This window comes from Embiotoca jacksoni, unplaced genomic scaffold (genome assembly GCF_022577435.1).
Source record: "Embiotoca jacksoni isolate LCO1_2020_lvr unplaced genomic scaffold, fEmbJac1.0.p SCAF_118, whole genome shotgun sequence".
Lineage (NCBI taxonomy): Eukaryota > Metazoa > Chordata > Actinopteri > Embiotocidae > Embiotoca > Embiotoca jacksoni.
This window is the reverse complement of record NW_027185250.1, coordinates 255,001-270,000: the sequence shown is the minus strand read 5'-3', so window position 1 is coordinate 270,000 and position 15,000 is coordinate 255,001. Positions and strand designations below refer to the sequence as shown.

General features: G+C 45.2%; 2 protein-coding genes across 4 annotated transcripts in view; both read left to right on the top strand.

Moving 5' to 3' along the window:
- Positions 1-2,491: 2,491 nt before the first annotated feature.
- Positions 2,492-7,784, top strand: serpinf2a (serpin peptidase inhibitor, clade F (alpha-2 antiplasmin, pigment epithelium derived factor), member 2a). Of its 2 annotated transcripts, none has more exons than XM_069143979.1 (9): positions 2,492-2,606; positions 3,588-3,656; positions 3,743-3,977; positions 4,110-4,253; positions 5,031-5,073; positions 5,769-5,914; positions 6,022-6,164; positions 6,693-6,888; positions 7,005-7,784. In XM_069143979.1, the coding sequence occupies exons 2-9, from the start codon at positions 3,603-3,605 to the stop codon at positions 7,520-7,522; spliced, it is 1,479 nt and encodes a 492-aa protein (XP_069000080.1). In that variant the 5' UTR covers positions 2,492-2,606; positions 3,588-3,602; the 3' UTR covers positions 7,523-7,784. The 2 variants fall into 2 exon arrangements, with proteins under 2 accessions (XP_069000080.1, XP_069000079.1); XM_069143978.1 differs by having other exon boundaries at positions 3,740-3,977.
- Positions 7,785-9,111: 1,327 nt separating this feature from the next.
- serpinf1 (serpin peptidase inhibitor, clade F (alpha-2 antiplasmin, pigment epithelium derived factor), member 1) overlaps positions 9,112-15,000 on the top strand; it is a 21,317-nt gene continuing 15,428 nt past the window's right edge. The window contains exons 1-4 of one of the 2 annotated variants that reach the window (XM_069143976.1): positions 9,112-9,164; positions 9,427-9,570; positions 10,761-10,821; positions 12,652-12,856. In XM_069143976.1, the coding sequence (XP_069000077.1) occupies positions 9,560-9,570; positions 10,761-10,821; positions 12,652-12,856 (277 nt within the window). In that variant the 5' untranslated portion in view covers positions 9,112-9,164; positions 9,427-9,559. The remainder of the gene's footprint in view (positions 9,165-9,426; positions 9,571-10,760; positions 10,822-12,651; positions 12,857-15,000) is intronic. The other variant, XM_069143977.1, reaches the window with a different exon arrangement.

The window sequence follows — 15,000 nt, the reverse complement described above, 5'->3', positions numbered from 1 at the left end:
CATCATCATCATCACCATCATCATCATCACCATCATCACCATCATCATCATCATCATCATCATCATCACCACCATCATCACCATCACCATTATCACCATCACATCATCATCATCACCAACATCACCATCACATCATCATCATCACCATCATCATCATCACCATCATCACCATCACATCATCATCATCACCATCATCATCATCATCATCATCATGGGAGGCTGTGACTCAGATGGTAGAGTGGGTTGAACACTAATCAGAAGGTTGGTGGTTCAATCCCCAGCTCCTCCTGTCCACATGCCTAAGTGTCCTTGAGCAAGACACTGAACCCTAAGTTGCTCCTGATGGTGAACCATCGGTGTGTGAATGTTCTCCTGATGGTGAACCATCGGTGTGTGAATGTTCTCCTGATGGTGAACCATCGGTGTGTGAATGTTCTCCTGATGGTGAACCATCGGTGTGTGAACGTTCTCCTGATGGTGAACCATCGGTGTGTGAATGTTCTCCTGATGGCAGCACCTTGTATGGTGATCTGTCTCATTAGTGTGTGAATGGAAAAACGTGTTAAAGAGCTTTGAGGCCAAAAGGTGACAAAACTACACAAGTACTTACCATCATCATCATCATCAGCTGGACGAAGACTTTCCAACCAGAGGAAGAAGTTTATTCTGAAATCAGCCTCCATAATAAACAGTCTTCAGTACTTCTGGTGTGTGTTTTGATGTCGCAGTGATTCACAGACATCAGGAGGAAGAAGCTTGTTTGTTCCAGAGCAGCAGTGAGGGGGCGTTGAGCCGAGGTCACAACCCGACAAACACTCGCCCACTCAGTCTGCTGGACGACAGCGCCACGGAGGCAGCAGCATGGAGGACCGGTCGGGTCAAACTCTTCAAACTATTCAAACTCTACAAACTCTTTAAACTCTACAAACTCTTCAAACACTACAAATTCTTCAAACTCTTCAAACTCTACATACACTTTAAACTCTACAAACTCTTCAAACTCTTCAAACTCTACAAACACTTTAAACTCTACAAACTCTTCAAACACTACAAATTCTTCAAACACTTCAAACACTTTTAACCCTTCAAACTCTTCAAACACTTTAAAGTCTACAAACTCTTCAAACTCTACAAACACTTCAAACTCTTTAAACTCTTTACACTCCACAAACTCTTCAAACACTTTTAACTCTTCAAACTCTTCAAACACTTTAAAGTCTACAAACTCTTCAAACTCTTCAAACACTTCAAACTTTTCAGACTTTTCAAACTCTTCAAACACTTCAAACACTACAAATTCTTCAAACACTTCAAACACTTTAAACTCTGCAAACTCTTCAAACTCTTCAAACACTTCAAACTCTTCAAATTCTTCAAACTCTACAAACACTTTAAACTCTACAAATTCTTCAAACACTTCAAACTCTTTAAACTCTTTAAACACTTCAAACTCTTTAAACTCTTTAAACACTTCAAACACTTTAAACTCTACAAACTCTTCAAACACTTCAAACACTTTAAACTCTTCAAACTCTTCAAACACTTTAAACTCTACAAACTCTTCAAACACTACAAACTCTACAAACTCTTCAAACACTACAAACTCTACAAACACTTCAGACTCTTTAAACTTTTCAAACTCTTCAAACACTTCAAACACTACAAATTCTTCAAACACTTCAAACACTTTAAACTCTGCAAACTCTTCAAACTCTTTAAACACTTCAAACTCTTCAAACTCTTCAAACACTACAAACTCTACAAACACTTCAGACTCTTTAAACACTTCAAACTCTTCAAACTCTACAAACTCTACAAACACTTCAAACACTTTAAACTCTACAAACTCTTCAAACACTACAAATTCTTCAAACACTTCAAACACTTTAAACTCTTCAAACTCTTCAAACACTTCAAACTCTTTAAACTCTTTAAACACTTCAAACACTTTAAACTCTACAAACTCTTCAAACACTTCAAACACTTCAAACACTTTAAACTCTTCAAACACTTCAAACTCTTCAAACACTTCAAACTCTTCAAACTCTTCAACAACTTAGGTAAGTGTTAAGTTAAGTTGAGTTAAGTTAAGTTAAATTGAGTTGAGTTAAGTTAAGTTACAATATGATATGAGCAGATGCAGTTCATTTATTATTTGAATGAATTATTTAAACTTCGTTTTCAGACTTATTCATCTTAAGTCATACGAAACACAATGAATATTAAATATTAAATAATACGTTTGATTTTTAATGCCATGTTTAAGAGACTTTATTTTAATGTGTTTAATGTGAAACTTTTCAATATAAAACGAGCATCACAGTCTCTGACGTTCCATTGAATGAATCAGTTTCCTTTGATTGTGATCATCTCTGTTCACAGTGAAACGTTCAGACTTCAGCCGCTGAACTCCTCAGAGAATCTTTCAACCGTGTGGAGCTGCAGGTTGATGATTAACCGGCTGCCAGCGGGGGGCAGCGGCCGAGTTCAGCCACTCCGCCGTCCAGCCCGAGGAAGGTCGGCCGCATCGTCTTCACTCGTCTTTCCTTCAGCTCGTCTTCAGTCCATTGGTTCCCGCCGTCTGTCTCCAGCTCCGACTCGGCCCGGTGAGTCCACCTCCTCTCGCTCACCGAAACGTCTCACAGGTCGACTGGAGGGAAATCTGCAGCCGCTCACTGAATATTCGGCATCAGCAGTCATATCCAGAGTTTTATTTGCTCTGGGATGGACGTGACTCCGGAGATCTGCAGCTGTGAAGTCTTATTTCAGCTGGTTGACGTGGTTCAGAGTTTTGTGTGTTGTGTGTATTCAGCGTTTCGCTGCACGGCCACAAACAGGAACAGTAACCTTTAGTCTGCTGGTAAACACATCTGAACACTGAGACGGATCGACCCGTTGATACGCAGCGCTGCCACGAGAAGTCACGTTAACCATCAACAGTCCTGTTGCTCTGTTTCCAAACACTTAAATATCTTCAAGAATCCTGGATGGAAACAAACAATAAACCTTCTTTGGTTCCTGAAGACGACTCTTAGTCACAGAAGTGATCTCTGACTTATTCAACATTTAAACTCAGGTTAGAGTAATGCTAACACAGCATGCTAACATGCTAGGATCAAACAGTTCAGAGTGTTCCTGAACGCAGCACAGTGATCAACATCAGTTCCACAGGTTAACGTGTTCCTGAGCCTGTGCACTGATTTCCACCACAGAATCGCAGCTGTTTTGAACGCAGCTGATCACAGCTGGCCCATCTTGGTTTTCAGCCTCGTTCCTTGCGTCAGAGATGCTACGTACTTATGAAGGTTATTTCTTCCTCCTGCTCCTGAAAACTATTGTGAAAACTCTTCGTTTGGAAATCTGGCGCCATCATGACGTGTTTGTGTTCAGGTGATCATCAGGTCAGAGTTTAACCAGATGTATTACTCATGGGAAGATAATTCTGTGTTCATGCAGGTATTTTTAAGTCTTTTAAGATTTGGACTTCCTGAAGTTAAATGTCTTTTTCAGGCCCTCACTGATCCACTTCCTGTTCTGGTCGCCATTTTTAAACGCTCCTTCCTGGTTGATGTCTGTTTGTCTTCCAGGCTGGTTGTTTGGAAATGAAGCTGTGTCTTCTTCTTCTTCTGCTTTGTCTCTGCTGCCCGGGACCGACCGTAAGACGAACTTCCCTCTAAACCACCTCCCAGTTCCTTCTTTATGTCGGCGTCTTCAGAGACTGAGTCCTGTGTGTCCTCAGCAGAAGCCCACTCCAGCACCTCCCGATGTCTCCGCCATTGGAGGCGAGGAAGAGGAGACGGACACGAAGGTTCCCGGCTGTGGAGAAAGGTTCAGCCCCGAGGAGCACCGGGCGATAGGGGGCGCCATTGAGCGGCTCGGCTTACAGATCCTGGAGAAGCTTCCTGTCCGTCCCGAGCAGCCCAACGTCCTCCTGTCTCCTCTCAGCCTGGCCGTCGCCCTCGCTCAGCTCTCCTTAGGTCGGTAGGAGGTCGGTCAGAACACGCTGACACATCCTCCGCAACACGGGACAGAACCGGCCTCAAGAGGTCCAGTCGTGCTCTCAGAGGATGAACCCTTCGCTTTCATCACATGATCTCGTTTTGTCTCAGGTGCTCGGAACCGGACGGAGCAGCTGCTGCTTCAGAGTCTCCACGCCGACCACCTGCCGTGTTACCACCACATCCTGGGAGGGCTGCTGCCTCACCTCACACGCACATCACTGCAGGTGGCCGCTCGCATGTACCTGAGACCAGGTGAGACATGAGGACAGATGAGACATGAGGACAGGTGAGACATGAGGACAGGTGAGACATCAGGAAAGGTGAGACACGAGAACAGGTGAGACACCAGGACAGGTGAGACACCAGGACAGCTGAGACACCAGGACAGGTGAGACATGAGAACAGGTGAGACAGGAGGACAGGTGAGACACGAGGACAGGTGAGACAGGAGGACAGGTGAGACACCAGGACAGCTGAGACACGAGGACAGGTGAGACACCAGGACAGGTGAGACAGAAGGACAGGTGAGACAGGAGGACAGGTAAGACACGAGGACAGGTGAGACAGGAGGACAGGTGAGACACCAGGACAGCTGAGACACGAGGACAGGTGAGACACCAGGACAGGTGAGACAGGAGGACAGGTAAGACACCAGGACAGCTGAGACACGAGGACAGGTGAGACACCAAGACAGGTGAGACAGGAGGACAGGTAAGACATCAGGAAAGGTGAGACACGAGAACAGGTGAGACACCAGGACAAGTGAGACACGAGGACAGGTGAGACACCAGGACAGCTGAGACACCAGGACAGGTGAGACATGAGGACAGGTGATACAGGAGGACAGGTGAGACACCAGGACAGGTGAGACACCAGGACAGCTGAGACACGAGGACAGGTGAGACAGAAGGACAGGTGAGACATGAGACCAGGTGAGACAGGAGGACAGATGAGACATGAGGACAGGTGACCTGCCGGTAACTGATGGGAAGGTTGGCATGAATCCAATCTCATATTTTCTGTTTTCAGGATTTGAAGTGAAGCTGTCGTTCATTGAGGACTCTCTGGCCAGGTATCAGCAACACATGGCAAAGTGGGAGGAGCCATGTCAGACGCACCTGGTTATGTTTTTCCATAGAAACCGTGAGGTGACTCAGAACACTTCTGGCGATGGGATGAAACTCTCCCAGTTCATCGGTCGAAATGACAAAGAACTGAGCTACAAAATATCTGGTTCTTCAAATAAAAGTTGGAGGGAATACATAAACTACAGCTCTCAAGGTGCATTTCAGAAAGAGACGTCCAATCACGAAGCTTAAATTCTGTCGTTAGCCACAAACAGCGATGAGAGCTAAAAGAAAGCTGAAATCTCTACCTGCTGCTTGAATGAGCTCATTTATAAATTCTGGGTCAGTTTTAAAGGCAGCAGAATTGTTCAGATTCACTGGCTTCGTCTCCATGGCAACAGCATTCAAGGCTCATGGGTATTGTAGTATTTAGACACATCCACATAATTCCCTCATGGCATTCTTGAGATATCAAGTTCAGACGGACGTAAGCTTGGAGTTGCCCTGACCTTAAACCTTTGACCACCAGAATCCAATCAGCCCCTCCTTGAGTCCAAGTCGACGTTTAAGGAAATTCCCTCGAGGCGTTCTTGAGATATCACGTTTAAGAGAACGGAAATGTGCTTCAGCTCTTCAGACGTTTCTACGTTGGCGTTGAGACAAACTCGTCTGACTCTCCTCCACCTTGTGATGTCTTCAGGTATCAGTCCCGGCCTGTCCCACTGGTCTCCGTGGAGGACGTCAACCAGTGGGTGGAGAACGTCACCAACGGTCACATCCCCAACTTCCTGGAGAGCGTTCCTCATGACGTAGTGTTGGTGCTCATGAACGCCGTGTACTTCAAAGGTGACGTCGTCCTTCAGTACGACAGTTCCGAGTTTTAACAAAGGGTTTAAAAAGGTTTTTACTTCGAGTGACTGACGACTCCTTGAACTCTCCGCTGGCTCCGTCAGGTGAATGGCAGACTCGGTTTGACCCCCTGGTGACCTCTAAGGGAGTTTTCTACCTGGACAACCAGAACTCGGTTTCAGTGGACATGATGAAATCTGCTCAGTACCCTCTACGGCTGCTGGACGACCCGGAGCTGGAGGCACAGGTAACTCTGATGTCTACAGGTAACTGATGTCTACAGGTAACTCTGATGTCCACAGGTAACTCTGACGTCCACAGCTAACCTGACGTCCACAGGTAACTCTGACGTCCACAGGTAACTCTGACGTCCAGGTAACCTGACGTCCACAGGTAACTCTGACGTCCACAGGTAACCTGACGTCCACAGGTAACTCTGACGTCCACAGGTAACCTGATGTCCAGGTAACCTGATGTCCACAGATAGATCAGGAGACGTCCAGTTTGGTCCTGGTGTCCTGACAGGAAGTCTCTTCGTAGGGTCAATGGTGCAGTTGACTAGAAATGAAAGAATTCAAAGCAATGAAACAACGTGGTGACATATTTTATCTGTAGAAAGGTCCAAATATTAAAACTTGGTCACTTTAAGTCTGAGACCACCAGTTTGAGCCGGTTGATCTTGTAGAGATCAAAGGAAGACGGGTTTTGAACGTGTTCCCTTTGACCCACAGTTCGTCTGTTCAGACTCGGTTCTTGTTGGTTTTGTCTCGTCCAGGTTGCCAGTTTCCCCTTCAAAGGAAACAGCAGCTTCCTGGTGGTTCTGCCTCGAGGGAACGTGTCCTCCGTGCTGCCCAAGCTCAACATCTCTGACCTCTACAGACGACTACCTCAGGAGAAAACCATGCAGGTCAACCTGCCCAAGGTGAAGCTGCAGTACCGCCAAGAGCTCCAGGAGGCGCTGACCGGCATGGGTGAGAGGTCCAATGACCCGGGAAGAAACACAGTTAGAAAAACAGCTCCTCCTGTTCACTTGGAAAACCATCTGAACTCACTCCAGTTCTGACCTCCGTCTCCGGTTCTTCCTCAGGCCTCGGCTCTTTGTTTTCGGGTCCGGACCTGTCTGGTATTTCGGATCAGCCCCTGAAGGTGTCAGGCGTCTGCCACGCCAGCACGGTGGAGCTCAGCGAGGACGGCGTGGAGGCGTCGGCCTCCACCGTGGTCACCTCCATGCGCTCCGTCTCCCTCTTCTCTGTCAACTCGCCATTCCTCTTCGCTCTCGTCGACGACGCCTCCTTGGCCCCCCTCTTCATGGGCATCGTCACGAACCCCGCCCCCGACAACGACCCAATGCTCAGGGACGAGCCGCACGCCAACGGCACCATGAGCGACCAGCCGGAGACTCTCAGAGACACGAACACAGAGTACGGCAACGGGCTTGGTGGCGACGCATCGCCAGCAGGGGGCGGCGGCACACAGTCCTGCAGTGCCCCCGCTGGTGAGAAGGAGCCGTCCCAGAACGTAAACGGACTGGAGGGCGACGACGGGAAGAAGACGAGCCAGAGAGAGGAGAGCTGCTCCGACCCGGACAACTCGGTACCCGCCTGATAGTCGGAGGTTAAATAGAGCCGAGGTTAGCAAAGCTTGAAGACTGCAACGTTTTATCTGGCAGCACTTTCAAATCCAACCAATGAACACTTTATTTCTTCTATATTTCTTCTTTATTTCTTCTTTATTTCTTATATATTTCTTCTTTATTTGTTCTTTATGTATTCTTTATTTCTTCTATATTTCTTCTTTATTTCTTCTTCATTTCTTCTTTATTTCTTCTTTATGTTTCATAGAAAAAAGATAAAAATGTTATTTCCAACGAGTTGTGCATTACGAGTCTTTTTTGTTTTCCCCGTCAAAAAGTTTTATTGTTGTGATTTGACTGGAGAATAAAACAGCAGAGTTTATGTGGTTGGAAAAATACAGATTCTCCCCAAATTACAGCTCTTTAACAGAAACCAGTGAAACAATGAGTCAGTTTCATTCTTCTGGACTTAAAGACTTTTTTGAGCCTCGAACGAAGAGCAAACTGATCTCTCAATAAAAAAAAAAATCATCCACGTAATGCTGAGTCAGCAGATAAACAGATCGTTACTGCTGGACGACTCCTTTAAATCAGAGAAAACCTTCTTCAACTATAGAAAGAATATAACAGTTAAACTAACGACTATAAAATGTTCACTTCGTCAGAAATGACTTCTACTCACAGTTCAAAGTTCACTTCGTACTCTCTCTTGACAACGAGCCTCGTTATCTACGACTGCACACTTTCACCACCAGGGGGCACCGGTGCGACTGTCTGTGAACGTTCAAACAAAAACTTTTGATAAAAGGCTTCAACCACTGTCCTGATGAGTTTTTACTACCAAACATCAAAGTATTATGGGATAGCTTAAACATTCTCACTGAAAACCACAAAAAAAATCTATAAAAATTTGTATTCATGTTTCTCGACAACGTTCACAACATTAAATGAATTACTTACCGACCTCGTGTCGTATCTGTCAGCTGCTACACGAACAATAACCGTCAGGTTTAAGATATTTTTTCACTGTGTCATTAGTTCGTCATTCTAAGTTAGCATCCCGCTTTACACTTTCAAAATAAAAGCGCTGTAATTCACAATAAAATGAACGGGATGAAAATACAAATAAATACAAACATGAAAAACAATAAACTAAAAAAGTATTATGAACCGTGCTAAAGGTCATTTTCAGGCAGTCACATGACAGGAAAAACAAGCTTTACTATATTCCACAGTGCCCCCTAGAGTGTTTGGAGAGCAACAGTTGATGGACCTGTTACAGCTACAGGGTTCCTCTCACTGTACATTTAATATTAAAACACCTGAGAGATGAATTATTAAAACATCTGTGTGGTCTCTTATAAACGTTTCATGTTTAACTGAGATCAGCTGAAAGCCTGATACAAGATTATTAAAGAACATTCGTAGAGCTCTTCATGTTCAGCCAGTTTGTCTCTGTTGGACGACGAACTCCAGTCTTTGAATCGACACTGAAGGATCCAGTTTCTGTAAAGTTTCATCCATCTGGACTCTGCAGCTGTGCGCGCTCCCGGCTCTCCGCTGGCGCGCCGCCGAGGGCCCAGAGCCAGGGGGCGTCAGCGGGAAGAGCAGTCCTCTGAGCAATAGACAGACAGACAGACAGACTGGGCGACGTGGACCGTCTGGAGCTGCGAGGTGAGTCCGCTCTCTGAACTTTGAGGGAACATTTCGCGCTTTTACGCACGAAGTTTGTAAAAATTATTCTCTGAGTTTGGAGGTGAATGATGTCGGAGTTCAGGAGGAGATTTAAACTAAAAACTCAGAGACGAAGCGACAGTAAATGTTTGATGGCTGCAGAGAACTCAGTTTCCATCTTTTATATTTCAGAGTTAAACCCTCGGAGCTTCCTGGTGATGATTTCACTTTTGTTCTGGTTCATCTCTCCTCTTGTCTGCAGACTTTTTCCTCTCCGTCACTTTTTCCATTTGAACTCTGCGCCACAAACCGCAGTCAGCTGGAGCTCATCCACTCTGAGGGTTCTGGAGGCTTTCTAGAGGGTTCTAGAAGGAGAAAAGGGGGTCGCTGCTCTGATGAAACTTCGGTACCAAAAACATTTCAGTCATTTTAACTCTACTTTAAAACCCTGAAATGATTTAAGGAGCTGCTAATGAGAACAGAAGTTAGTGCAGGAAAATGCTGCTTTGTGAAGGTCTCTGTGGGACTCTGTGGGACTCTGCAGGTCTCTGTGGGACTCTGTAGGTCTCTGTAGGACTCTGTAGGTCTCTGTAGGACTCTGTAGGTCTCTGTAGCACTCTGTAGGACTCTGTAGGTCTCTGTGCTGCAGATTTATATTTTGAAGTGTGAGATGAAGAAACTTCTGTTTCTGATTGTGTGAACAGAAGTTTTAAATTAGTTATAAATCCAACATTGAAACTAAAAGTTCAGTTTTCTGTCTGCAGCTTCGTTTGAGACGTAAAGACTGAAACGAGCAGTCGAGGACACTGTGTGTGTGTGTGTGTTGTGTGTGTGTCTCTGTGTGTGTGTGTGTCTCTGTGTGTGTGTGTGTGTGTGTGTGTGTGTGTGTCTCTGTGTGTGTGTGTCTCTGTGTGTGTGTGTGTGTGTGTGTGTGTCTCTGTGTGTGTGTGTGTGTGTGTGTGTGTGTGTGTGTGTGTGTGTGTGTAGTTCCTCCTCCTCAAACATGTTGAGGTGCTGATCTTCATCATTAACTTTGATAAACAAACAGAAACTCTGAACCTTTTTGTCTGAATAGTTTTGGATCATTTCACAGAACGTTGTTTATTTTTTGTTAATATTTGTTCAGATTCAGTTTTATTGAGTTTCTTTAGTTTAAATGAGGAGCGCTTGGTTTGATGTACAGGATCTCCCTGATAGAGAAAATTAAGTTTTAAATGTAGCTGAACTGGTTCAGATTGTTATGAACCAGCCAGCTGCTATCAGCAGTGTGCAGTACATCAGTGAGTCCAGTAGGGGGCAGCGTCACAAACTGGGACGAGAAATACGTGGCGAAGGAATAATAACACACTGACACACAAACTGCCACGCCTCCATCTCCTCACAGCCTTTATCCTTCATCACATGACCTCCGTCACATGAACTTGAAATAAAATTAAAAAAAACAGGAAATGTTCCTCAGAACGGCAAAGCCAGAACAGACAGTGGTTCTGGTTCAGGTTCTGGTCTGGTACAGGCAGGAACCAGAATCAGAACCAGCTGCATGTGTTCTCTGACAGGAAACACCTCATCTTTCTTCTTCATGTGTTTCTGTTTCAGGATGAAGAGAACAACCTTCCTGCTGCTGGTTGGAGCCGCGATGAGCTTCTGTCAGGCTCAGGTAACCTCACCTGTCTCACCTGTCTCACCTGTTTCCGCCTGTTTCCACCTGTCTTACCTGACTCACCTGTATCCACCTGTCTCACTTGCCTCCACTTGTCTCCACCTGTCTCCACCTGTCTCCACCTGTCTCCACCTGTCTCATCTGTTTCCACCTGTCTCACCTGTTTCCACCTGTCTCACCTGTCTCCACCTGTCTCCACCTGTCTCACCTGTCTCCACCTGTCTCACCTGTTTCCACCTGTCTCACCTGTCTCACCTGTTTCCACCTGTCTTACCTGACTCACCTGTTTCCACCTGTCTCACCTGTTTCCACCTGTCTCATCTGTTTCCACCTGTCTCATCTGTTTCCACCTGTCTCACCTATTTCCACCTGTCTCACCTGTTTCCACTTGTCTCCGCCTGTTTCATCTGTTTCTACCTGTCTCACCTGACTCACCTGACTCACCTGTTTTCACCTGTCTCCACCTGTCTCATCTGTTTCCACCTGTTTCATCTGTTTCTACCTGTCTCACCTATTTCCACCTGTCTCACCTGTCTCCACCTGTCTCACCTGTTTCCACCTGTCTCACCTGTCTCACCTGTCTCCACCTGTCTCACCTGTTTCCACCTGTCTTACCTGACTCACCTGTCTCCACCTGTCTCACCTGACTCACCTGTCTCCACCTGTCTCCACCTGTCTCACCTGTTTCCACCTGTCTCACCTGTTTCCACCTGTCTTACCTGACTCACCTGTCTCCACCTGTCTCACCTGTTTCCACCTGTCTCACCTGACTCACCTGTCTCACCTGTTTCCATCTGTCTCACCTGACTCACCTGACTCACCTGTTTTCACCTGTCTCCACCTGTCTCATCTGTTTCCACCTGTCTCACCTATTTCCACCTGTCTCACCTGTTTCCACCTGTCTCACCTGTCTCACCTGTTTCCATCTGTCTCACCTGACTCACCTGTTTTCACCTGTCTCACCTGTTTCCACTTGTCTCCGCCTGTTTCATCTGTTTCTACCTGTCTCACCTATTTCCACCTGTCTCACCTGTCTCACCTGTCTCCACCTGTCTCACCTGTTTCCACCTGTCTCACCTGTTTCCACCTGTCTTACCTGACTCACCTGTCTCCACCTGTCTCACCTGTCTCCACCTGTCTCACCTGACTCACCTGTCTCACCTATTTCCACCTGTCTCACCTGTTTCCACCTGTCTTACCTGACTCACCTGTCTCACCTGTTTCCACCTGTCTCACCTGTCTCCACCTGTCTCACGTGACTCACCTGTCTCACCTGTTTCCACCTGTCTCACCTGTTTCCACCTGTCTCACCTGACTCACCTGTCTCACCTGTTTCCATCTGTCTCACCTGACTCACCTGTTTTCACCTGTCTCACCTGTTTCCACCTGTCTCCACCTGTCTCATCTGTTTACACCTGTCTCACCTGTTTCCACCTGTCTCACCTGTCTTACCTGACTCACCTGTCTCACCTGTTTCCACCTGTCTCACCTGTCTCACCTGTCTCCACCTGTCTCACGTGACTCACCTGTCTCCACCTGTCTCACCTGTTTCCACCTGTCTCACCTGACTCACCTGTCTCACCTGTTTCCACCTGACTCACCTGTCTCACCTGTTTCCACCTGTCTCACCTGACTCACCTGTCTCACCTGTTTCCACCTGTCTCACCTGACTCACCTGTCTCACCTGTTTCCACCTGTCTCACCTATCTCACCTGTTTCCACCTGACTCACCTGTCTACACCGGTCCCCACCTGACTCACCTGTCTACACCTGTCCCCACCTGTCCCAACCTGTCTCACCTGACTCACCCGTCTCTGTCCTCTGAAGTCGGAGATGGGAGGTGAGGAGACAGGTGAGACAGGTGTGGAGGAGGAACACGTGGAACTCTTCACCACTCCTGCTACAAAGATGGCTGCTGCCACCTCCGACTTCGGTTACAACCTTTTTCGAGCTTTGGCGAGTCGAGAAGCTGCAACCAACATCTTCCTGTCTCCCATCAGCGTTTCCGCGGCGATGACACAGCTGTCCATGGGTGAACACACACACACACACACACACACACACACACACACACACACACACACACACACACACACACACACACACACACACACACATTAAGCACGCAAATACACACATTAAGCACGCAAACACACACACACACACAAACACATATTAAACGTACAAACACATGCACACATACACACAAACACGTTAAACACATACACACACGCACACACACAAACACACACACACATATTAAACACACACGTGCAAACACACATTAAACACAAACACACACACACATACACGTACAAACACGCACGCATGCAAACAAACAAACAAACACACACACACACAAACACACATTAAACACACATACAAACAAACACACACACACATTAAACACACAAACACACAAACATATGAAACACACACAAACACACACACACACATTAAACACACAAACACACAAACATATTAAACACACAAACACACATTAAACACAAACACATACACACAAACACATTAAACACACAAACACACACGTTAAACATACAAACACATTAAACACACACACACACACACACATTAAACACACATTAAACACATTAAACACAGACACAAACACACGCACACACACAAACATGCACAAACACACATATTAAACACACACAAACACACATTAAACACAAACACACACACACGCAAACACACATTAATCACACAAAAAAACACACACACACACATTAAACACGCAAACACACACACACACACAAACACATATTAAACATACACACACAAACACATATTAAACATACACACACAGACACACATACACACGAACACACACACACATACAAACAAACACAAACACACACAAACACACAAACATATTAAACGTACAAACACATGCACACATACACACAAACACGTTAAACACATACACACACGCACACACACAAACACACACACACACATATTAAACACACACGTGCAAACACACATTAAACACAAACACACACACACATACACGTACAAACACGCACGCATGCAAACAAACAAACAAACACACACACACACACACAAACACACATTAAACACACATACAAACAAACACACACACACATTAAACACACAAACACACAAACATATGAAACACAAACAAACACACACACACACATTAAACACACAAACACACAAACATATTAAACACACAAACACACATTAAACACAAACACATACACACAAACACAGTAAACACACACACACATACACACAAACACATTAAACACACAAACACACACGTTAAACATACAAACATTAAACACACACACACACACACACACACATTAAACACACATTAAACACATTAAACACAGACACAAACACACACACACACACAAACATGCACAAACACACTTATTAAACACACACAAACACACATTAAACACAAACACACACACACGCAAACACACATTAATCACACACACACACACACATTAAACACGCAAACACACACACACACACACACACACAAACACATATTAAACATACACACACAAACACATATTAAACATACACACACAGACACACATACACACGAACACACACACACATACAAACAAACACACACAAACACACAAACATATTAAATGTACAAACACATGCACACATACACACAAACACGTTAAACACATACACACACGCACACACACAAACACACACACACATACACGTACACACATATTAAACACACACACAAACACACACATGCAAACACACATTAAACACAAACACACACACACATACACGTACAAACACGCACGCATGCAAACAAACAAACAAACAAACACACACACACACACACAAACACACATTAAACACACATACAAACAAACACACACACACATTAAACACACAAACATATGAAACACACACAAACACACACACACACATTAAACACACAAACATATTAAACACACAAACACACATTAAACACAAACACATACACACAAACACAGTAAACACACACACACACACACACAAACACATTAAACACACAAACACACACGTTAAACATACAAACACATTAAACACACACACACACACACACACACACACACACACACACACATTAAACACACATTAAACACATTAAACACAGACACAAAC

Coding starts and splice junctions, on each gene's coding strand:
- serpinf2a (XM_069143978.1), top strand. CDS start 3,603: ATGAAGCTGTGTCTTCTTCTTCTTCTGCTTTGTCTCTGCTGCCCGGGA. Junction 3,657..3,739: donor TCTGCTGCCCGGGACCGACC/GTAAGACGAACT, acceptor GTGTGTCCTCAG/CAGAAGCCCACTCCAGCACC. Junction 6,889..7,004: donor GGAGGCGCTGACCGGCATGG/GTGAGAGGTCCA, acceptor GTTCTTCCTCAG/GCCTCGGCTCTTTGTTTTCG.